Source organism: Diadema antillarum, unplaced genomic scaffold, assembly GCF_040938485.1.
Source record: "Diadema antillarum isolate AM-2024a unplaced genomic scaffold, OU_Dant_1.0 scf00000007, whole genome shotgun sequence".
In the NCBI taxonomy this organism is placed as follows: domain Eukaryota; kingdom Metazoa; phylum Echinodermata; class Echinoidea; order Diadematoida; family Diadematidae; genus Diadema; species Diadema antillarum.
The window spans coordinates 2,656,833-2,681,199 of record NW_027270896.1 but is presented as its reverse complement, the minus strand read 5'-3'; the positions used below and the strand labels follow the sequence as shown (position 1 = coordinate 2,681,199).

The 24,367-nt window shown below is 36.8% G+C and overlaps 1 protein-coding gene across 1 annotated transcript; it reads left to right on the top strand.

Moving 5' to 3' along the window:
* The first annotated feature begins 558 nt into the window (after positions 1 to 558).
* On the top strand, positions 559 to 24,065 carry LOC139716641 (phospholipase B1, membrane-associated-like). The gene is made up of 14 exons (XM_071628172.1): positions 559 to 616; positions 3,701 to 3,801; positions 8,874 to 8,928; positions 11,784 to 11,842; positions 13,135 to 13,202; positions 14,039 to 14,082; positions 15,565 to 15,679; positions 16,322 to 16,517; positions 18,666 to 18,757; positions 19,148 to 19,217; positions 20,554 to 20,658; positions 21,555 to 21,650; positions 22,170 to 22,235; positions 23,439 to 24,065. Exons 1-14 carry the CDS (start codon positions 559 to 561, stop codon positions 23,685 to 23,687), a joined length of 1,374 nt encoding a protein of 457 aa, XP_071484273.1. The 3' UTR covers positions 23,688 to 24,065.
* The last annotated feature ends 302 nt before the right edge of the window (positions 24,066 to 24,367 follow it).

Below are 24,367 nucleotides of genomic sequence, written 5' to 3'. Positions count from 1 at the left end.
AACTGTGAATCCCAGTCCATTATGAAAAGACTGACGCGATTCATTCAGCTTGGTGTTGCTGATGATGTATGTTGATAGGCATAGCGTGTATGTGCATATACTTACATACACATACATAATATGACCAGTTGTGACAAGCCATTTTCTAAAATGATATAACCTATCACAATAATAATCGATATGAATCAGCAAATGGATAGATTCTGCCAAACCCTGCAGACATATTAAAACCAACACATCATTACATTATCATACTCAACATGGCAGTGTGATAATCTCACTGAGATCCTTATTTGTCCGGATTTTACATAGCAAGTACTGTATAATGGACCTATAGGGCCTATCATTTCATTTTATTATACACCCTTCTTCTGTTTCGGTAATGCGCCATGCCACAGAGCAATAGGAAGTTCTAAAGATAATGTAACCTTGTTGTTGACGCACCTTCTTTGGCGCCCTCAACTCGAGATGTAAAAATGACTTATCAGGAAATCCCGTGACGATAAATCGTTTGAAAACCAAGCGGTTCTCCGCGACACAATTCAGACGAAGACAACCATGGCGATGCTGCGGGTGTTTACTTTTCTTGCTCTGTTCTTGGTGCCGACTCGTGGAGGTGAGATTACATGTGCTGGTATATATGGATCTTCGAAATTTAAAAAGGGGGGCCTATCCGCCTCATAATGCCTCAACTGTTTGTTGTTGTTTTTTTTTAAATATAATCATCCTATAGAACCTTACTGATGGATACTGTGTCTTGAAACTGAGAGACGTTGGTTTGGACTCTGCATCATTTTTTTTTAAAACACCGACCGTGTCCTGTGCAAACCGTTTCCTACCTGAAATCTTAAGACTGCATAATTATGTCCAAAATAAATGCTTTTAACTCTCGTGGTCTTCTAAACCTTTATTGCAGCAAGTTCCACCTCCCTGCATGGTTACAGTGCCCAACTTGAAGCATCACCTGTAGACGCAGCCAAAATGGGGTTTTCTTTGGGTGTTGTCACTCTTTTGGGGCCTTAGATTATTCATTTACTGAATTTTTTAAAAAGACACAAATCGCTTATCTCATTTTTTCATTTTTTTTTCCTGAGGCTGCCATCACTATCAAGAATGCACCTGCTTAAAATGGTAGACTCCCGCATTATATCCTTTCTCTTTCTCTCTCTCTCTCTCTAACTGGCAATACGTATTGCAAATATCTTTGTTTTCCTTGTATCTGTTTCAAATACTTTTAGGACTATCGTGATTGTTATACTGTGAATTTATAGAGTATATTTTTGCGCAAAATACATTGTACATGTAGGCCCACCATAATTCATATTTTTTTTTTAAATGGAATATATAGATTTGAAATTGAACTGAAACTGAAACTGCAACCTCAGAATATCATTACCCCTTCCGCAGCTTATTGCGCTTTTTTTTTCCATGATCACCGAATTCATAATAGGTTCGGCGGTGATTATCCTGCAAGTTTGGTCATCAACAGCGAGAGCGAAGCCAGGTGGCAATCCTGACCGGCCCAATAGGCATCATGTTATTGAAAAGAGTGCAATTATATGTAAACAATATTGTTCAGTATATACACGTGTATTTGTGTTGAATAGTCTTCAGATGTTTTTCCCTCTTTACAGATATCCAAAACGTCGCACAACCTATCAACACTTAGTCTTTACGAAGCGATAACTTTGGCTCACAGCGTGGCTTGTACATCGTGTGAAAAAAAAAATGTTCCTATAAGTCATGTTTCTTCAAAATGCATGATGCCGATGGAGGGTTTCACTTTGTCTGGGATTCAAAGTCAAGAAATGTACAGATATATTGTATTTTCCACGAGTCATCACAGTGTAATAATTATTTTGTATGAGTTTTTTTTTTTTCTCGGGCAAAAACGCTCGACACAAACGTTTCTAGTCAGAACTCGTGATTCCAACGCGTTAAATCAGTCAGGCAAACTAAACAAAAATTCTTCTCACGGCGTTCTCCACAAAAATGTTCATCGGATTTTGACCTTGCTTTATTTCATGTCAAACAAGTTTATTGCCTCATGAATCATTCGTTGTTTCACCAGGCAGTATTGAAAGGCGAATTTTCGTTCCTTATGGAAAGTAAACATGCCTTTGATATGTTCCGAAAATACGTTGAAGCAAACATTGTGCTCCATGCCCTTCGGAGGAGCTCGGTGAAGAAGAAAATTCATTCAGAAACTTGTTTGATGTTCTTATGAATTCTACAATAACATCATGAAATGTCGAGTTGTCTATACGTAATATTTTTAAACTTTTAAACTTTCACTTTGTATTGTGTTATTATAATCTCCTTTTTTAAAATTCTGTCACCGAATTTACACATATTGTTGGGAAACTTTCCCTTAAAATCGTGTTTTACGGGCTGTCACTGAGAAAGTCATGGTTAGGGCTATATACGACAATTTATCAATACTTAAAATGACAACAAGAAGAAGAAGCAGTTGTCAAATTTCTGAGTTAGCGTGTGTTAGATGACTGTATAGTTGTATCATACAAGTTAACAAGGCACATTCGAGTCTGATAACCACCACGTAAGGAAAACCAGGACATGCATATTTGTCACACTGGAGACACAAAATGTTCCCGTATACGTGTGAAACACATCGTACCTCCTTTTTTTTGCCACGGAAATGATAACGAAGAGACAGCGAAGACAGGGACAATGGATGTTCATGGTATTTCATCCCCTTCAAATACAATAGCGGTTTCGCCGGGTTCAAATTATACAAGCAATATGAAATTTTCACTCTTATAAATAACTTCATTTCCAACAATGATTACTGGATGAACAGAGAACAATTATTATGCATTTTTAAAATTAGATTTTAATCATTATTCCGGAGCACAAGATGGGTGGAATATTTGGGAAATTTTCAACAAAAATAATGATTATCATTTCAAATCCTGCCAAAAAACTAACTAAATTCTTCCCTTTTCTGCATGATTTTCTCAATTACTGAGCATGTGTTTTTTTTTTGTTAGAATTAATATCTAAGCGCAGCAACAGAGTCACAAAAGAATAAAAGGAGATGAGCCTACAGAAAGATGCAATATATCTCGTCATGAGAAGAAGACATAGGTTAAAGAAATATTGCTATATAAATAAGGCATACAAAAGCGTATGATATAATATAATTTGCGTCTCCACCTCTCTCCTTCTATATGTTTTATATATCCTTGTTTGTTTGTGTGTGTATTATACAAACATGTACATTCATGAATGTTTGTTTGTTTGTTTGTTTGTTTGATTAATTTTTCTTCCAACACAATTTCATACATAAATCAAGATTCTTTTCGGTAATATCACATAAAATATCAGTAAGCAGATTACAATGTACATGATTCAAAGAAGGGAAATTGATGTGTAAATTAATTCCGTTAACAAAATATAACTCGTATTACCAAATTTCCAAATGATTACCTGAGAAATTATGCGGAAGAAGGTATATGGGTATATTATTATGTTTCCATGTGTATGCCTCATACGCAGGCAAACATTATCAAGTATTTCTTTGGCCAGTGATATGAATTTGCACTTAATACATTCACCTGTCAGGATACCCGGTATTGCATTCGTGATTATCATCACGCTTTGTAATATCGAGCAGCACGCATGAGAATCAGATTTCATTTCTTTAACATTTTTTCCCCATTCTTCAACCTTCTTGCAGGAGTTGAGGAGAACTTCCGCGAGCTATTTGAGGCCTATTCGGAGAATTACCAAGCCGTCATCCAAACTTCGGCGGACAGTGGTCTTGGAGATGACGATGAGGTATGATGTAGCTCAGAGAACTTTCAGTTTGTGCCCTCATATTCCCTCAACGAGAAAATCTTGCCGAGTTGGTTTCTTTTCCGGTATTTTTTCCACTTCAGAAATATGGATTTGTCAAGCTCATCTTACTATCATGCTCGTATTCACCTTGTATTATCATGGAATAACCGTATATTTGAATTCATTAATTATCCGTTTCAAAGGTTAGATTCCAGTAGGCCCTAATGTTGTTCTCAATTCAATTGACTTTGTATTACATGTATGTATGAACAAGAAATGCAGAAATAAAATCAATCAATCAATCAATCAATCGAAATACTACCATGACTCTACGAAGACAATCTACACACGTGCACAAAATGCATTTCCTTTATTCATGTCATAATATCGCAGTAAAGGTTCTACCTCATCGAAGAAATTGACTTGCCACATCAGCGTCCACTGTTTCATCAGCCACCTTCACTTGTGTGGCCTTTATTTCACTCATCACTTATTGCGTGAATAGCAGTTTGAAATCATTTTGTTCACTGTGGTATTTGAACCACTTTATCATAGACATGATTGAGTTAACAAGGTACATGATGACCAAAAGGTTCAATGCAGCGTTTCACGTGAAATAAATTGGATATGGTTCGTGAAGTGGGCCGGTTAAACACCGGGTTTTCATTTTCTCCTGACAGATTAGTATAGATAAGCGATATTGTCAATGGATACCGAATTGGCAACAATCTCCAACCTGATTTCCGTAGTAATCGTTGGAGAAGACCTCATTGTCATGGTTATATATAGTATCGAAAGTGAGGCAGAAAACTCGCAGTAAACAAACACTGACAAATGAAACGACCTTCTCTTTCCGATCCATAAGTCGGTCCCGAAATGGTAGGCCGGCACCGCAGCAGTGCACAAGCCAAATTAATGAGGACGGGTTCAGGTTCAGGTTTAGGTTCAATTACATTCATTTCCAGCAAATATAGATGTATGAGTACAAGTATCACCCTTCAAGTAAAATGCTTCAAGTAACAGGTGCTTCAAACAGATAAAAAAAAATCTGCCTTCGTTTTCTCCTCTTTATTGTCGGCATGAGCCTTTCTATTTAGTCCTCACTTAAAACTCTTTACTACAGAAAACGTCTATACTAGAAACGTTCATAGGCCCTGCTATTGTGTCGGTATGTCTTATTCAAACACTTTTTAAGCATCTGACACCATAATGTGCCTTGTTTTATAAGTGTATAACGTGGGCGAAAGAGGATGCGGAATTAAGTGAGTGCACTTTCACAATTCGTTCAAGTACGGAGTAATCACGTGTAAAAATAGAACATGTCGTGGGTTTCCCCTTTCTTGTTAATTAACGACGCATGAAGGCAAAGTTGAATATAGCATTGAGGAATGCACATTCAAAGGCATATAAAGTGAAAAACAATGTTGAAAAAAGGTGACAAAATTAATGATTAGAATGTAAGGAATGTGTTAAAAGCATATTCTTTCGAGGACGATTCCGAAAAAGAAGAATATTGTTTATTAACATGGTTAGGAGAAATTGTCAGTGGTCCGAAAAGGGCAGTGCAGCGTACAGGCAATAAGATATCAAGTGTAGCAACATTTCTAATTCTTCAGTTTTCAAGCAGATAATGACACTCCAATATGTGATTATTGTGATTGTGTATATTTTTATTATAATCAAGTTTTTATTGGTAAATAAAACTAGACAAAAGACATGTTGACTAAACATATTGTACCAGATCCACGGTTCTATTGTGGACACAATGGCAGGTAATGACACACTTACATAACAGTGAACAATAGTTACAGTGTAGCTATATTTACAACAAATTTTGATGATTGACAACAATCACACAAAATCTAATTAATCACCGTTATCATTTCCCAATGCAGTACACATACACAGTATTACATTTCTGATTGCTGAAGTGATTATCAAACTGTACTAATTTTCATATTTTTCCTGGATACGTATTACATAATTTGAAGTTTAAAGTTGCAATAATCAATAAACCATTAATTTGTCCAGAGGACATATCACATTTTATAACTAATCAAGTATGTCTAATAGATCATTGTCCGGGATACATGCATTTCCAAGACAAGTGTTTATATGTCAATCCAACAATACTAATTTATACACTTATCAGGATAAGTACCAAACGTCAATCCAGTAAATAATTGCATTTATCCAATTAGACTGTAATAACTCTACATAATCATCAAACATACTAAGTCTCTTACATTTATACTTATGTATTGAATTTCTAAGTGATAAACTTTCCACAATTCTGTTCTTTTCTTGCGTAAAATGTCTTATAATGTCTGTTTACTCTATGGTGGCACGAAGTGACAATATAGGGCGCCACTCGTAGATTGTATTACAGCCATTGTGATCATTTTTGATAATAGATTGAACTTCATGGGCTCGGTCTCACATAAGACATGAAATTGGGTTTATTCGTGAGTTCAATTCATTCCCTATCTTCAAATCACATTAAAGAAAGTGAAGGCAACATATAGTAATATTTAAAGACAAAAATCGCATCCGCCACGTACTAATCTATATACCCTTCCAGCCCAGAAACCACATTTCTGTGGTCAGTTCTGTAACTTTTTAATGTGATGTTGCCTATAATACGTATACATTGTATATGTTTCATATAAATGTTCCTAAACATTCGCTTACAGTTCAACCATTCGTTGTTCCTTTGCTATTGTTTGTTGTAGCTACACCATTTCAAAAACTTCTCAATTGCTACATCTATATATCTATGGATTTTCAATTCAATTCAATTCAATTCAATCATAGTTTATTTCCAATCAACGAAAATCAGAACGTAGTACAAAGTATACATGTCATGAAATAATATTGTTCAAACATTTGCAAAAGATTCATGTTGTATCCGAGATAAATTATATAACAACATATATATATATATATATATATACATATATATATTACTATTAGGAGGAACAATACATATATACTTCGTGGTCGTGCGGAAAATATGGAGATTCGATTATGGAAAATAGTAATCCACTAAAAAGCAAAGATTGTTGGACGTGGATCGCTAGATAAATAATGAGTAAATAATATATTATTCGAAGTTATTACTAAGACATTAGTCATTGTTTCAGTACGATTGTTGAATCGGCATCTCATCAGAGATTCTCTCTCAAATTGGCAATAAGTTTGTCAGTTCTTTAATTTATCATATTATGCCAGTTAAATGAATGTAACCAGTTCCGTCTAATCTACACGACTCAACGTAATCAGTGGAATTCACTGTACCAGTTTCCTAATGATAGGATTATGATAACGATTATCAAAACAAAATCCCCTCATCAGGGCTAGTTACTATCCCCATCGTAATATTCATGCGAACGCAGCAGATGATACCAAGTGGGCATGTGCGCATGAGCGTGGCGGTGGTGGCGTGTGTAATGGGTGTGTGGATGACCAATGGTAGGTCCTGAAACTGGATTCGCAAATCGCATAACAATGGGAAAGTAGGGAAGTGAAGAGCTGTACTGACGTAGGGTTATGCGGCTTGAGAGAATACGGAATACCAAATATGAAATAATGGGAACAATGGTGGGATTATCGCCTTGTGCTTGCTGTTTCCATATTGACTTTTGAGGTGACTATTTTATGATAACAGTACCACACAACAATCTCATTGTATTTGCACATCGATACAGAGCTAAAAAAAAAAAAATAGCATGCTAATTGGCAAACATTGTACAATGATAACGTGTTAAGTAATCTGTAATAATGATTGATATCTGTTTCGAGAAGTTCAGCTTTCGTGTACTGCGTGCATTTTTGTTAAATTGCTGTTATATGATATCCTCGAATATAAACAAAGTTTCATTTTGTGCGTGTGTGTGTGTGTGTGAAAAAGCTGCAAGGGAATACAGATACGTTGCTGTGATAAGTTGTAGTGTCAAGACAAGGTGGTGAATATTAATTTTCTACAAGCCCCGCAAACAGTTCTCATTATGAAAGTTTGAAAGTCAATCTTCTTTACATTTTTTATGTGACTTGCACGTGCAAGGTTTTATTACCTCGCGAGTCTGATCAGCCCCAGATGGATATCTGGATTCAGCACAAGCCCATTACACATAAAATAGTGTGTGATTATGAATCACGATAGCTCAATTAGCTGATTAAGCACAGTGGATAGTAGACAACACAAGGTACCTTGCAATCGGTGGCGCTATATCAAGAAAACGTCCACATCTCCGTATTGTACTGTGATTTACTCTGTCATTATAGGTATGTAGAAGGTCGTATCTAGTCTATTTACCACGGGGGCCCCTGGGCATAGAATCATAACAAACATCGATATTTCTGATTTAAATCCAAACACTGTGAGGTGCTATCTCCGATTCTGATTACACTCGTGACCCTACAAGTTGTTTTTGTTTATTTCTTTTTAAAGACAGATAGATTTAATGTTGTAGATTAAAGGGTATTGTCATACTAATCGACGGCAGTCGGTGCCATTGGTCTTTGCTCGCTGGCCATTTGCAACGCGTGACTGAAAGAGCAAGTACAAAGGTCCAAGTTTTTGGGTTTGATTAGCGAGGAGATACGCCCCCTTCACGCCTGTGCCCTGTATCATCCACGGGAAAGTTTGCGAGGCACATAGCTTGACCTTAACCACCCATTGCTATACCCTAGATCCTATTAGGGATTTTGGCTCTCTGGTTGATTACAAAGCTATAGAGTTATCAGTGAATCCAACAACAATCTCGGACAATATTACTCATCAAAATTACCAAAAGCCTCTGTATCTGCTATCATTGCTTTTCGAATTTTTCTAGAATAACATGTGATTATGCTATAAGTCATATAGTTTACGCAACACATTTGAAATTATTCGAAATTGATATCATAACTCAGTTCACACTTTCATGGTAAACGAAATACGTTTGAACTTATTGTACATGTATGTACGAGAAAAGAGAGGGGATAGTCTGTGCTTAGACAGGTGTTTAATGTTGATTTTACTTTGATTTTATCAGTCTTGTTCTATTAACCACCGGATTTTATTTCCACAGTATGGGATCAGCTTCAATTGTCAGCCGTCAGTCTCCCCCGAGAAACCTACATCAGGCAAGTGATCTCTCAAAATGTTAATCATCCCTCATTATTACATAAGAAGTTCGTCTGGTATATAGCGCTGGTATATTTGTCACTGCTTGGAACTATTTGAACAGAAGACCCTGGGATTAAATTCAGCACATCCATATAGAATACCTAAGGACAATGTGTTTGGCCAACAGTGTCTGGGTGACCCACATGTACGATAAGGAATAATCTGGCACGGATATTGAAGAGGGACCCCTTGAGAGAGCCTGACAAATACTGAAGAGGCTACTTATTATCTTAATAACACTTGGTATTGCATCAACGATGTATAGCCCCCCCCCCCCTTGAAAATTATCGTGTGTGTTTTTTTCTCATCTCACCACTTTGAATTAACACGAGCTTTATCTGAAAATGGAATTATATTTTGACCAAGGATTTGTCATGACATCATTAATATACATCATACATTCAAAATAAACTTTAACGAACGCAGTAACAGGAAAGACATAACGACCTGGGAACTTCCGCTATCTGACACTATAATAGACTATTATCGATCGTTTTGATTGCGATAATGTGAAAGAGCTCATAACGAAACTATAAAATGCTCATTAATTCATTCTCGTTTTCTCGTTTTCCATTCAGGAATCTCAGTAGTGTTTGATAGAAATGGATAGGAGGCAAAGTCAACAGTAGTGGTTGACATTGAGAAAGACAGAGAGGTCGACGAGGGAGAATAGAACAGGCATTCATTTAAAGAATACAGTATTCTGCTGTGTGTTCTCTTCATGATAATATTGTTAACGTATTTTACAGCCAAACGTTAACGCAAAACACTCATAAGTTGATGCTGTTTTGTTACCACGAGGAACTGCATGTTACAGATTCCGTGGAAGAGAACTTCGGCACAGCTCGAAAATGCATACATTATTTTCGCCGCAACGTTTCTATACCACAGATCTTCCGCATTGTAAATCATTATTCGCTCTCTTCTCCTGTAGATACTGCTGTAGTTTTGTTTACATGCCCACTTTGATTACGCGTTGCCTGGTATCTATTCGTCTTTCTTATAGCTTATCAAAACTTTTAAGCTGAAGCTTCTATGATTGATGAGTATTTGAGACGTATACCAGCAAACATTGCTCTTGGTGGACTATTTCCACTTTCACAGAACATAATATCGACAAATGCACATGAAAATCTGTTCAAACAGAATTAGAAGCTACTGTTTGTAAAGCGTTGTCGAAACAACATTTTTTTCTGTGAGCTCTCTTATTTCATCTAGGCCTAACTCTATGTTACAGTATGAATTGAACTGACTTAAGAAATCTTTAAAAGCCCCCTAATATCTAAAAAAAAAAAGTAATGATTTCTGTTCTATTAAATGACATGGGGATGATTATTTATTAAGTTCACATACTATTCTTTCGAAATCGAAGGCATCGCCATGATATTCCCGGACGCTCTGTTCTGCTAGATCTGTGTGTGATCTGTGCATGTTGTGATTTTGCAATGGTTTACGCTGCTTAGCGACAGTCGTACAGCCAGGGATTGGTAGAAAATTATCACAAGTGCTACCTTTAACCGGCCTAATCTAATGAATAAACACGGCAACGACAACTATACGACCTACATGCCAAGTCTTGTTTTCTAAATAGACCTATTGATTATCATAGCTTCAAATACTAGCTAGATCTATGATCTAGATCTAATATTAGAGGTAACAAAGGAGGCTGAGTTCAAGTGTCTTAATAATAATCGAAGAAACAGGCCGCTTTCTGAACTAAGGGTAATTATACGAGCAATTATTGATATGATGTGAGATTAGAATCTGATATAAAAGATGATAATGTTTTGCTCTTGATTTACCTAAGTGCAGTTTGTTCGGAGCTATAGAGCTGCTCCTTGGGAGGACTTCGCTATCTTTACAAGTCTTCCATAACCAGACATAGACCTACTTATTATATTCCTTCACCTATATTGGTGTCATACAGGTGACATATCACATTACATGGGTCAAACACTTTGATTATCAATGTTCGCACCGGGCGGAGATTGAATCTGGGATTCCTGTCGGAGAGTCCCGAGCTTCATCCGCTGTCACCACGGGCCCCAAATAAATAAATAAATAAATAAATAAATAAATAAATAAATAAATAAATAAATAAATAAATAAATAAAGAAATAAATGAATAAATAAATAAATATATATATAAATATATAAATAAAAAATCAAATAAATTAATGAATAAATAAGTAAATAAATATATAAATAGAAATAGATATATGAATATATGAATAAATCGTTTTGCAGATCCGCGTCGCGTACAAAAAGCTGGGCTGCACAATCAGGTTACCAGTATAGGCCTATAGTCATCGGGGTTCGTGTAAAGAACTGGAAAATAATAACACAGTAAAATGCTATTCTCTCTCAGTGTCACAATCTCGGTTACACTTCGTTATTCAGAAGGTTCGTTAATCCGAAGATGAGATAAGGTTCGTCATAAACATTCCAAAGTTTTCTCGAAGGCCATCTGTCAATCCGAAAATGAAATAAGTTTCGATTTATTCCGAAGGTTCCATAATCTGAAAAAAAGGGGGGTGTTATTCCGAGGGTTCGTTATTCTGAAAATGAAATGAAATTCGTGTTTCCGCAGGTTAGTTCGTACGCACCTTCTTTTTATTTTCGGATTAACAAACCTTCGTGATAACGAACAGCACCCATGACGATCTCACCTCGGTTATCGGTTTCTTTGCATCCCTAATTCTTCCCATTCCATCCCCTCCCCCCCCCCCCCCCCCCCCCCCCCCCCCCACGCTGTATCTAAAATTGATGTGGGTCTCATAATCTCCCCGATTTGACTTTCTCTGCTTCACAGTTCATCGGCTACGTCCGGGGGACATTGACGTGGTAGCAGCGATCGGTGATTCTCTGTCGGTAGATATACAGCAGTGATGCTTATGACGATATGTGATGATTTTAATAAGTTTGACCATGTTTAGAAAACACTGATATCGCATATGTTTTATAGCAATTATTATGATCAATATAATGCGGCAAAGTGACTGATTAGAATTGTAATTTTGTTGATGATTATACAAAAAAATCCTAATATCAGTAACTAAGTTGTATCGATTAGTATAAAAAGTTTAAAAAGATCCAAGAATTTTAAGAGATATGTTTGCGAAAGTGATGCTTAAAAGTTGATAGCATATTCTTCCTTTTTTACTGGTTGTTGCTTTGTTATAGAATAGTGCATTAAGGCATTTTCACCCTGATTTCGACGGAGTTTCTTAAAGGACAAGTTCACCTTCACAGACATGTGGGTTGAGTGAATGCAGCAATATTAGTAGAACACATCACTGAGAGTTTGAGGAAAATCGGACAATCCGTTCAAAAGTTATGAATTTTTGAAGTTTCTGCTTACTCAAGGCTGGATGAGAAGACTACTATAGCTTGTGATGTCACATGAGTACAACGATATAAAGAAAGAATAAAGAAAATTCAACATATTTTCACTTTTCTCGCATAAGAAAAGAACACTTGACTTCTCTCTTTCAGAAGGCAGGGGGAATAATATTACCCTTAACATATGTCAGTAGCAAGTCAAAGAAATATGCACTTTATTCAAAAAGTAGAATTATGTGAAGTTCTCTTTTTATTTTCTTTATATGGTTATACGCATATGACATCATACCCTGTAGTAGTCTTCTCATCCAGCAGTGACTACGCAGATACTTTGAAAATTCATAACTTTTTAACGGATTGTCCGAATTTCCCCAAACTTTCGCTGATGTGTTCCATTAATATTGCTGCATTCACTCAACCCACATGTCTATGAAGGTGAACTTGTCCTTTAATATCATAGAAAGCCACACTTGGCAAGCAGACGAGTTTTCAAGCTGAACCAAAATTAGTGTCCACGGTTTTGCAACCAGAACGGCAAAATCATAAAGCAACGGCAAATTTACGTCGATGTTCTCAAACAAAACCTACTAATTCATTTGGGTTCCCTTTTTTTCCGAAAGAACGTTTCGTAAACTATATTTCGTAGATTGGCTGTTGATAGATGTAGATTTATTGTGTCGTACCCTGAAACGAGTGTCCTGGCGTAGAGTTAATTTCTTTGTATCTTAATAATATATTATTGATTGCATCTCGACTCTATCTTAACCGTACATTCAATTCGATAAGAGGCTGGTATTATTTCCCCACTAAATTCTTTGCAGACGGCATATGCAGCCGAAGCGCTCATCTTTCTACCTGTCATGCTTAACTATTGGGGAGTTTCAGCAAGGTACGTGCTTCCAACGCAAGGAAATACAAAATGTAGTCCTGTATTCCATTATTTTATAGAAATTGAAAGGAAGTATACCGGCCCTCTGATCATGTTTCAACAGATATCCAACCTAATACAAAAGTGTACCCAATGTAAAGAATCGAGGGGGAAAAAGTCTTTAGAGAGCGCACATTAGTAGTGGTTTCAACTTCAGGGTCATTTCAAAATACAACTTTCTTAATTTGGGTGCGATAAGATCGATTACGAGTCCCTGCGTTAAACTGAACATCATTTTTTGAGTGACACATTAATTGCTCCTGCGACAATTGCTCCCGTCTTATTTTCTCCAAGGACTTAGGGTTAGGGTTATAATGCTTGAGGGTAGAATTTATGTTTGGCTTTAGCGTGTAGATATTTCATGGAAGTAATATTGTCGCAGACGTCAATGTCATGGAACCCATTTTGGATTATAGGGCCAACAGGTGTACCAACACTCTGACACTACGCACACGCAATAATATTAAATATTGGACAGTGCTAATGAGTTGAAAAATATTCTGTGACAGCAACTTCGCTGTCATGTGATGATTAGCTGGTCTTATAGAGGTAATATGTTGCATAGCAACAGATCAATGTTTCCCATAAGATATTGGCACATCTCGCAAAAATTAAGGAAGAAATACATTTGAATTCTGACATTTCTGTCAGTTTCTGAAGTCTAGTTAATAGTCTTTGGGATTATAAGAAAACTTTTTGATTTTTGATTTTTTTTTACTGAGTTGAGATTCCGTAGACAAATTCACTCTGATTTTGATGCATGATACAGAACACTTCGTGTGTATATTTTCCACCAGCATTGGAGGAAATGATGACATCAGCTCTGTGGGAACCGTGGCAAGTGAGTTTAATGTAGCTCCACCCCTCCCCCACCTCTCTCTTTCCTTCTCCCTCTCTCCGTATTTTCCTGACTTAATCCTATTCTAATGCTCAACAAAACTACATGTATTTGACACCTTAAAGGTACTGTTTACCATTGGGAGCAGTGATTTAAAAAACGTTTGAGATATCACATTTGATGCATAGGCCTATAGGTCAGTCGCATCACGAATCATCCTACCATATATAAATATTTCACAATAAAACCTAAAATATAAGGAGATATCACTATTTTTCTTACTTAACCAAAACTGTAGGCAGTTTGCTCTGGAAACATTTTTATTATAACCATTGTTCACATTTCGTGTATTCAACAATACTTGAAATTGAATATACTGATTAAAATTTTAACATTGGTTGTTTCTATCCCTAACTCACATTTGAGGACTATTTTGAAGCGGTAAAGCTGGGTTTTTGTTTCATCTGCAAATGGTAAATAATGCCTTTTAATTAAGTATCGAAAGGCGTTAGAGAACCGACTTTATAAGTAGGAGATTGGAAAGTATGCCGACCAAAGTGCATCATGGGTTTTATTTCTGTTACTGTCATCATATTTGGTTACCAATATCAAACGAGACTTATACTCACGTCTCTTGCTTTACTCGCGCCGAGAGAGAGGGAGAGAGGAAAAATACCTTTTCAAGTGACTGTTGTCACACAGCGTGTGGCATAAGGTTTGAACGTACGGTGGTGCACGTGTTTTCGCTAACTTATCGCAGCTTATCATGATATGCATGTAGGCCTTTATTTGTGAGCACCTCATTATTAATTTGTGACGTTTACCTTATCATGTGTGTATCAATATGGTCTAAGATATAATAACCTTGATAAACGATTTTATGTGGATCTACGTAAAAGGGCAAACCGATGAACAATACAGTTACGTGATATTGATATAAGCAAAGACGATAGTTTGTATATTTTATTTCATTTTGCGTTTTTCAAATACAGTCAAATGTATACATTACGTGATACTTCTTCAACATAATACACTGGATACATTAAAATGCAAGGTGCAATTTGACGAGACGTGATGATTATATACTAATACATTACAGGCAGCATTTTTCTTGTATACTGGTAAACATGTGATTTAACTCTTGGAAGTGAGAACTTTAAAATGCGTAGGAGAATTCATCCTGAACAGTTGCGTGATGTCAATGACGACGACGACGATGGGGAAAGCAAAATTTAGGGATTGTCAGTAAATAAGTGAAGAGATGCAAAAAGTGAAAAAACTAATTGAAATCCAATGAAAAGAGAAGAGAAGAGAAGAGAGAGAGAGAGAGAGAGCGTTTTAGTACCATGTATGCGGTGTAACTCTAGTAAATAGGAGTTGGGCAGTCACGGCCACTATGGATGCCTTGTCGAGCCAGATTTTTACTGCCCAAGAAAATCTTGGTTTTCTTCTGATTTGATTACATCTTTTGTCCCCGATTGGCAGATATCTTAAGACAGTACAATCCCGATATATTTGGCTTCTCCACCGGATCGGGTGTGGTCTTCACACAGCCAAAAGTCAAGAATTTCAATCATGCTGTGGTCGGAGCGACAGCAGAGTGAGTTCTATTTCTTACCATAGTTACGTTCAGACGGTGATTCTTATGAAACTTTAAGGAGAAGCTAACTCTAGTGATAAGCTTTATGGGGCGCCAAGTGTCGCACGGTCGATTTCGTTACGAAATCGGTCATTTCATCGACGAAATCGACCGTGCGACACTTGGCGCCCCATAGAGCTTATCCTCGAAGTTAGCTTATCCTCGATGTTAAGGATCACCGTCTGAATGTAACTATTGTCAACCTCGACATTGTTTATACAGTATATCTTATTCTATACATCAAATCTGTTTACATCGGTCTATCATAATGTAATATATCACGTCATACCAACTCATATCATATTTCAGCAGATTAATCGTGATATTTTCTCTTTTTTAGGTTAGTTTCAGGATGCTTTGAGGACTCAGACAAACCTTCACGTTTAGTTGCAAAGGGAACTATAACAAGTCATCTGATAATATAGACAAGAAAATTGTGAAGTGGTATACTGATCGAACACGTTGTAGTAGCAACTTTTATGACTGCAATCTTCTATATTGAGGAGGTTTTCATTCTGTAGCATGTAAGCCGCGTCCCTTATTTCTCTACAGCGGTATCTGTATTCTTTCATTTACCTATATTATGTCGCTAAAACAACACAGTGACATGCCAAAACAAGCTCGCCGCCTGATCGACGACCTCAAGGCCGATTCCCGCGTCGATATGGAGAACGACTGGAAGTTCATCACCCTCTTCATCGGAGGCAACGATCTCTGTAGTGGTTGCAATAGGGAGAACTCGAAGCCCGCCGCATTTCTTGGCTTCGTCCAGGAGGCACTCCAAATGTTCCATGATGAGGTATGTTCATAAAACATAATCCAGCGCAGAACAGAAAGCATTATGATAACGGAAATCCCCAATGTGAGCGGACAAATAATCATAAAAACAAAACAAAAACAAAAACAGCTCTTCACCTTGTGTGACATTTGTAAACATATCTCGTGACATAGAATTATATCTTATACCGTATCTTGACTCCAGTGAAAATGACATCTTACTTAGTTTTGCATTTACTAATGACAGAAGCCAACTGTTTCGTGAACGCGGATGCACGTCACCTGCTACTAACATCACATTACACTCAGCACTGAATTCCCCCATTTACTTTCCTCGGCTAATATGCGCGTGACAAGAAAAGAAGAGTCAGTGCAGTCAAGGAAGTAAATCTAGGATATGATAGCATCAATAAATTTAGCAGTCACATGACCGAAACTATTATAGTTACATACTCCATCGAATGATATGCGAACCATGTAAATACTCCAGACTGTTGATATCATGTCAGCATCGCCGTTCTCATTTCTCTTTTTCAAGTAGATATTGAAGTATTGTTTTCCTTTTGTTTTTTCTTATTGCTTCTTCTGGTACATTGGATATCCCAGATTTAGGCTACTGTGTACTTTTTACTATAGGATTCCTCCTGCGTGTGATTCCTTTTTGCCAGTTTCGTTGTTGTTGCTTCGTGTTATAGAAGTGTTGTAGTTGATCATTTTAGAAGTATAGTGCAATGTCATGTGCAATGTGGAGTGATATAACAATGTATTGAAATGTTTTAGTAAATGTCTTCTCTGCAAAAACAAGGAATAAAATAAAATCAACCAAATCAGATAAGTAATGGCGTTACGAAATGAAGTCTGTGACAAGTATCTTTCTTTTTTTTACCCTCACAGTATAACGAGGTAAACATGAGTATAGTAAACATGAATGAGTTTTTTCTTTTTATAACTTCCTCTTCCTCAATTGCCTTTAAAGTGCAATATCACTCCACATTCACGCTATATAGCTTTGATTGTGACGTAATGAATAGAATGGCTATTACAAACACAACATGACATATAAAAGAAGGTTTTAGGGAGTTACACGTTTACGCGTTTACCACATAAAATATGCAAATTAAGAGATGTGGACAAAAGATTCGCCTCACGAGTGTTCTGCAGAAAACGAAAAATCTTTCTTTTTTCTGACAGCTGAAAGAAGAAAACAAACCATAAATTTCCATAGCCTTATTGTTTCACATTCGACTTTCATAATTTCACATATATATCGTGCTGTTTCAGATTCAAATGATGTAACACAATAATGATACAACGCAAGCACTAAGCCACAGTATAATAATAAGGTAATGCCAATACCAACAACAAGAACAAACAAAGAAACTTTTGCAAAATATCATTTCTTTGAGATAGCAGAAAATGCGAGACAATAAGATAGAAAGAGGAACGAAATGAGCCGAATAGAAAAGCCTGCTAATTTGGAATAGGCTCCTCGAAAATATTTAGTATTCAGATTTGGATAAAATATTTACGCTTTCGTACTAGTACAAAGTACATTGTATGTTAAAGTTTACTCTTTTCCTCTCAGTCCGCCTGATGTATGAACATGCATGAAATTGCACACAGCATGCTCATGTATACACTGTATATCAACGTAATGCGATCTGTCCAGGTTCAGAGTTACTTTATTTTTGTTAGTTTGTTTGTTTAAAGGGACCGTGTAGTTTTGATTGAGACCTAACTTCAGGTTTCTAGTATCTTTTTGGTGAGATAATGAAAAACCTGTCATGAAATATGAAAGAGCATTTTTAATTCCAAGAGGGATTCAACATTTCGATGAAAATCGGTTTTAAAATGGCCGAGATATCTAAAACAGAGCATTCCTAATAAAACGTGGGCCCACCTTTTAGTAGCATCGCTTTGTTTTACTTTGTTTTTGGATGTCTTAGCAATTCCAAAACCAATTTTCATCTAATAAACTTTGAATTCCTCTTAAAATGGTATGCTCTGTACTATTTCATAAGTGGTATCTTGGTATCTCGCAGTAAGGTAAAAGCCCAATTCTCATCTCAACCAATACTATTTACAATCCCTTTGAGATATATATATATATATATATATATATATATATATATATATATATATATTGACGCTTTATCATTGTGTATGGCAGGTCCCACGGACGTTTGTGAACTTGGTTGGTGTAATGAATGCATATGTTCTACCAGAACTTGGAGGAAGTTTGACGTGTAACCTTGTTCATAGGTAAGTTTTGTGTTCATCTTTTTATTAAGTTACTGCATGCACCATGGTCTGACAACGCAATTTGACATCAATTCCTATGTTGACCCTGATACATTATATTACACTTTAGAAAAATTGGTTCAACTTGGCACCTTTACACAATTATGACACATTGTTGTAACACCTTTTAAACACAGTACTTGATAGGAGAGAGAGAAAAAAAAGAAAGAAAAAGGGATGGGAAACAAGTTTTAAAGAGAATCAAAATTTCCGAAACTGCTAACTACTTGAAGGTTTGGCAACGATACCAATGGCAATGTAAAAGTCCCCTGTTTGTAATGTGGCCATCGTCAAATGATCTCCTTGTATATGTGAAATGTTATTATTATCCTTTCTGTGCTTGTATTTCAGGATAGTTTGCAAATGTTTATCTCAAGATGGAGGAGATGAGGAAGTGTACCAAAGAACCAAGGAGTATCAAGTAAGGTTGTAAGACTGCTGGAAAGGTAGATTTAGATATAAGAGAGGCGGTCGGGTAGGAGAAAGATTAAGCATGCGAAATTTGATTTTTATGTGGTCCTGTATGTTAAGGATCATGAAAGGTACTAAGTTTTTGTGTTGTTCGTTTATGGTAGAAGAGCTTATTTGTGCGCAGGAATACACAGTGTATATGTTTTTTTCTTTTTCGATTTACTCTACGTTTGTATGTTTCATAAACTTACCAATGCGACACTGTCACCATGGGCCGAATGCATAAAACAAGCAATTGCTTGTAAGCAATTGCTTCAAGCAAAAGCACAAGCTCGTCTAGCAAAAGGTCTCAGCAATTGCTTAAATCCATATGCATAACCTTCTGCTTATGCTAATACCTTTTGCTTGTCCCGCGCAAGCAATTGCTTGCGTTTTCAACAAAAGGGACGTCACGCCTGTGCGAACACAAGAACAAAGGCGAGTGTGGCAGCATGTATTTGAAAGGACATGTCTGTGTGGAAACATTTCCTGACATAGCACAAGAGCTATGAAATGCACACACAGACACATACACACACACACACGTATTACTGGCTGATTCCCATCACTGCAGCTTACAGTAGCCCGGATCTGCCAGATGGCACGTGGAGAGAGGTCTCCTTGCTCTCCACTGAAGTCAGACATCCTACCTGTTTTTCATCACATTTTGCGTGCTAACCACTGGAAATTCCTGTTGTTGAAATGAAAAAGTTTCTTACACTACTTAGAAGTAATTTCTTGTAGATTTATACCACTCCTTCACAAGAATGGTCTTTCTTTCATAAATATGAAAAGGCTACTTACAAGGGTACGTTCCGGTTAAGCAAAAGCTCAAGCTCATTTTACAGAGCTTGGAAAATCGTAAGCAATTGCTAGCAACAACTAGCAACAGGTCCGTTTTATGCATACGTTTTTAAGCAAATGCTTGGTCTCTAAGCAATTGCTTGCGGGCAGCAAGCAATTGCTTGAGCTTGCTAGCAAAAGCTTCTGCTCGCAAGCAATTGCTTGTTTTTATGCATACGGATTCGAGTAAAAGGCTAGCACAAGCAATTGCTAGCGTTTATGCATTCGGCCCCTTGTATGGACTTGTCATTCTCCAATGCAGGTCTGAGAGAGACACTTACATTGACTCTTCACCTCACACATGACATCCTCCTTGGAAACTTTATTATCAATCTTATTTTTTCGTTAAGTGAGGGAAGTTTCTAGACGATTTAGGCCTACATGTATTTCTCGAGAGACGTCTATTGTAAAAATGCTTATTTCTCAGGGTTATTGATATCAAGAAGTTGTTTCTTCTTCCACAGAAAATGGTTCAGGAATTCATAGAGAGCGGATATTTCGATAACAAAGAAGACTTCACAGTGGCGTACCAGCCTTTCTTCCACGAAACAACGTTGCCTCGAAAGCCGGTAAGAACATCCCGTGAACATTCCCTCATTTCATATACACATATCTAGACGGGAAAATTTCCGGCATGACATGGAAATTGGTGCTTTGTTTCTTTCTTTCTTTCTTTCTTTCTTTCTTTCTTTCTTTCTTTCTTTCTTTCTTTCTTTGTTTCGATGTTTTTTGTTCGTGAATAAAGTGTTCTTCATATCGATGTACAAAGGTTTGAGTATGATGAACCCAGGTACTGAAAATAATATGCTGTCGATGGGTATGGTAAAAAAGAAACAACTTTAGTAAGAAGATAGCAATGACTACAGCTTTAGATCGATGTGGAAGCACGAGCATTTCTTATCTTAAGATGTAAATGTACCTATTTGAGTGCTATCTCCAGTAATACAATGGAGTTGTTATTAATATATTGGTTATTTCTTCCATAATTCTAGGCCGGACAACCACGGGAAAACAGGAAGAAATTCGAATTCAGGATCTTAAAATTATACTCGAAGACGGCAGGCATTTCACAATATAAGTGATTCCTTCATGACTAACGTTCTGAGTTGAATGACTTATATCTATACGCACTGTTGATAAAAGCATTGTGTGTGTTTTTTTAACAAACGGTTATCCCTCCTGCAAGAAAGGGACACTAATTCGCTGTCAGTTCAAGAAAGCATCATCAGTCGATTGTCATTATCTATTCGTGAAGCCGATGAACAATTTTTTGCATGGGAAATTGAATTCTTGTGCGTGTATAGGATGAATGATAACTCATGAATATTTATACAACCATTTGCCCTTTTGATGACCAACAGCACAGAACTTCATTGACATTACATAATGTAGAGAGGTTGTCAATGACAGTGGCGCAGTGAAATGGTCAATGATTAATTCTTTTTTACGTAATATCGCCATTCAGGACGGAAAGCCGGATGCTTCATACTTCGCTCCCGATTGTTTTCACTTCAGTCAGAAAGGGCAGACAGCTCAAGCCGTGGCCAACTGGAATTCTCTGGTAAGAAAGTATTACATTCAGCAGGATGTAGTGTTATATTTGGTACAACAATGAATATAATATTGCGATGGCCGTGGAAATAGGTATTGTCTGTTTAGAGTTTAATTCTTCTTTTTTTTTAATTCATTTGATTCCAAATGTACATATTAATTATGTCATTTCACACGCGTCTTGTTAAGTAGCAATAGCCTATAATGTCCGCGAACTTTCAATGTCTCGATATAAAACATGATGAAATTTTCAAGTCAAATCCAGCCGAGTTATTAGCATTCTTTTCTTAAAATATAGTGATGATCTCGAGTGTTTCTATTGTCTCGTTCCATAGTCATATTTTCTTTATGTCGTCTGGAAAACAGTGAAACTCTAGATTACTTTGTTGATATAGCATGCACATGTTCTTTTTAAGGGTTCATTTTTCTTTCTTCCATATACATGAACATTGTTCTGAAATATACTTTTGTCTATTTATTCTGTATTTCTTATTTTATATTGACGCGATTTTCACAACTTCTGTGACAGTTTGAACCAGTTGGGTCCAAGCGACTAGAATGGGTACCCGGAGAAGAACTACAGTGCCCATCTGAGGTATATTTTTTGACAAATATCCGATCAGTCGCATGTATGCATAAGACTGAGAATGCACCATTCCCTAAAAGTACAAAAAACTTGAAAATACATGTTTTACTGATAGGATCTACAGACAACATCGCAGGGAAACATGCAAGTTTAATATGCTCAGTCTTGGAAAAGTGCATTCGAATGTCTTTTGTTAAACATATGGTGTCATCGACAGACTCTTGGTTTGGAAGTTTTGATTTGTTTTGTTTTTGTGGGCATATTCAGGTTATCTGAAGAAAATTGGTAGAATTATTGATAAATATATGACACATATTTAGATATTATGTATGACACATATTTCGATATTCTTTTGGCCACAATGTGATGATCATGCAGGGTATTCTATTGATCAGTACATCATTACATGTCAGCATACAATTTCATTGCATACTCCTTTGAAATAAATCAACATCATATCGTCCATGGCCATTATTTCATATTTCTATGTACATAATATAATTATCTTTCCTACTTCCTTGATTGACAATTTTACCCGATGTTCCACCCAAAGTATGCATCAGAACTTTGAATTTCAATTCCACAAATGCAAAAGATCCTTCGTATGGCAGGGGATACCCCTCCCACACCTTCCCCGCTCTTAATTCTGCAACCATTATCGTCAAGGAAACTGTAAAAAGGCAAACAACCAGATGAGTACACAAAGTCTATATGGAGTGATGAGAACTGTTTGCACATTGTTTTTTTTTTAAGTTTTCTTACGCTTGCTGCTCCGTCAAGGTGAAAATCAAAACGAGCTCTAAATAGTTATACTTCATAACACAAATAGTGATTGTCACAATAGTTCATGAGATTTAATAGCATGACTATTATATCAAGCAGTTAATTCTTTCCTCTTTCAGAGACTGACAAAATTGAAATATGACATTTTGATTGTGGTCCAGTTCCTTATGATTATACGCACTTTTTCCAGCTTCTATCATTTATTCTAGAGTCACTGTACCTTGACTGCACAGGTCAGGTATGCCAGATTAGGGCTAAAACGTCGTTGCCAATGATCATCTGTATGAAGTAAGGATGCAGCCCTATGTAACTTATGACGAAAAATGATGCATAATGTCGCGTGTAAATACAATAGTATAAACTCGTTCTCGTTTTTTTTTTGTGTGTGTGTGTGTGTTTTTTTTTATTCCTTCTCTTCGCATGTGCCAGGTTTTCCCATACATCTACACCAATGTGAACAGCCAGGTCCATATCGGGGAGAGCGATCAACAAGAGATGCCGTCGCATCAGGAGACCGCTGGGCACATTCCCCTGTCCAGCAAGAGTGGCTTCACTAGTCAGACCCTAATCATCGTCGGAGCCGTTTCGGGCGTCCTCGTAAGCATCGTCGTAATCGCCATCTTCGTGAGTGCCTGGAAGAAACCGAGGAAGCCCAATACAACTTACGCTACGTTTTGAATAAAAATTACAGGCATTTGATACGGAAGAAAATCAGACATGTAGACTGATGAACGTTTGATCGAAATCGGACATAGAATCAGAATGTCTTGAAATTCTAAAGATCCGCGTGTTTTCACCAAACACAATAGTTTTGTAAGAGGCGGACTTGTGCCTCAACTCACAGTTCTCTCATTGGTATATACACGACATTGTCATCAAAATCATGTGTTTGATCGATGTAGCAACTACAATCTTTTCCCTTCTGCATGTGAGTCGTCGTTGGTAGGTAACAAGACTACAATAATTTGATGCGAAGGGTATACCTGTACATGTTATTGACTTCATGCCCCAGAAAAAGGGAAGTTCGGTGAAGATCAGTATGAATTAACAGTTCCATGGGAGATTTATAAGGTCGTTATCATCATTTCAATTTACCAGTTTGCGTGTATTATGGTTGTGATTATAGCATCTTAGGGATTTGCAAGATAATGAAAATTCTAAAATTCCATAGCTTTTTCATGTTATGTACAACTATATACTTGTAGGTCTGATTTTGTCAGCGTCGTCCATTGCGTTTGATTTGTCTGATCTTTCTCTATTTATCAAAGCTAACGTGAATAAAGTGTGGAATGATCACACTTTAACAGGCTTGTCTGTACAGTCGAACGCCGTTGATACAGCACAAAATGATTAACAAT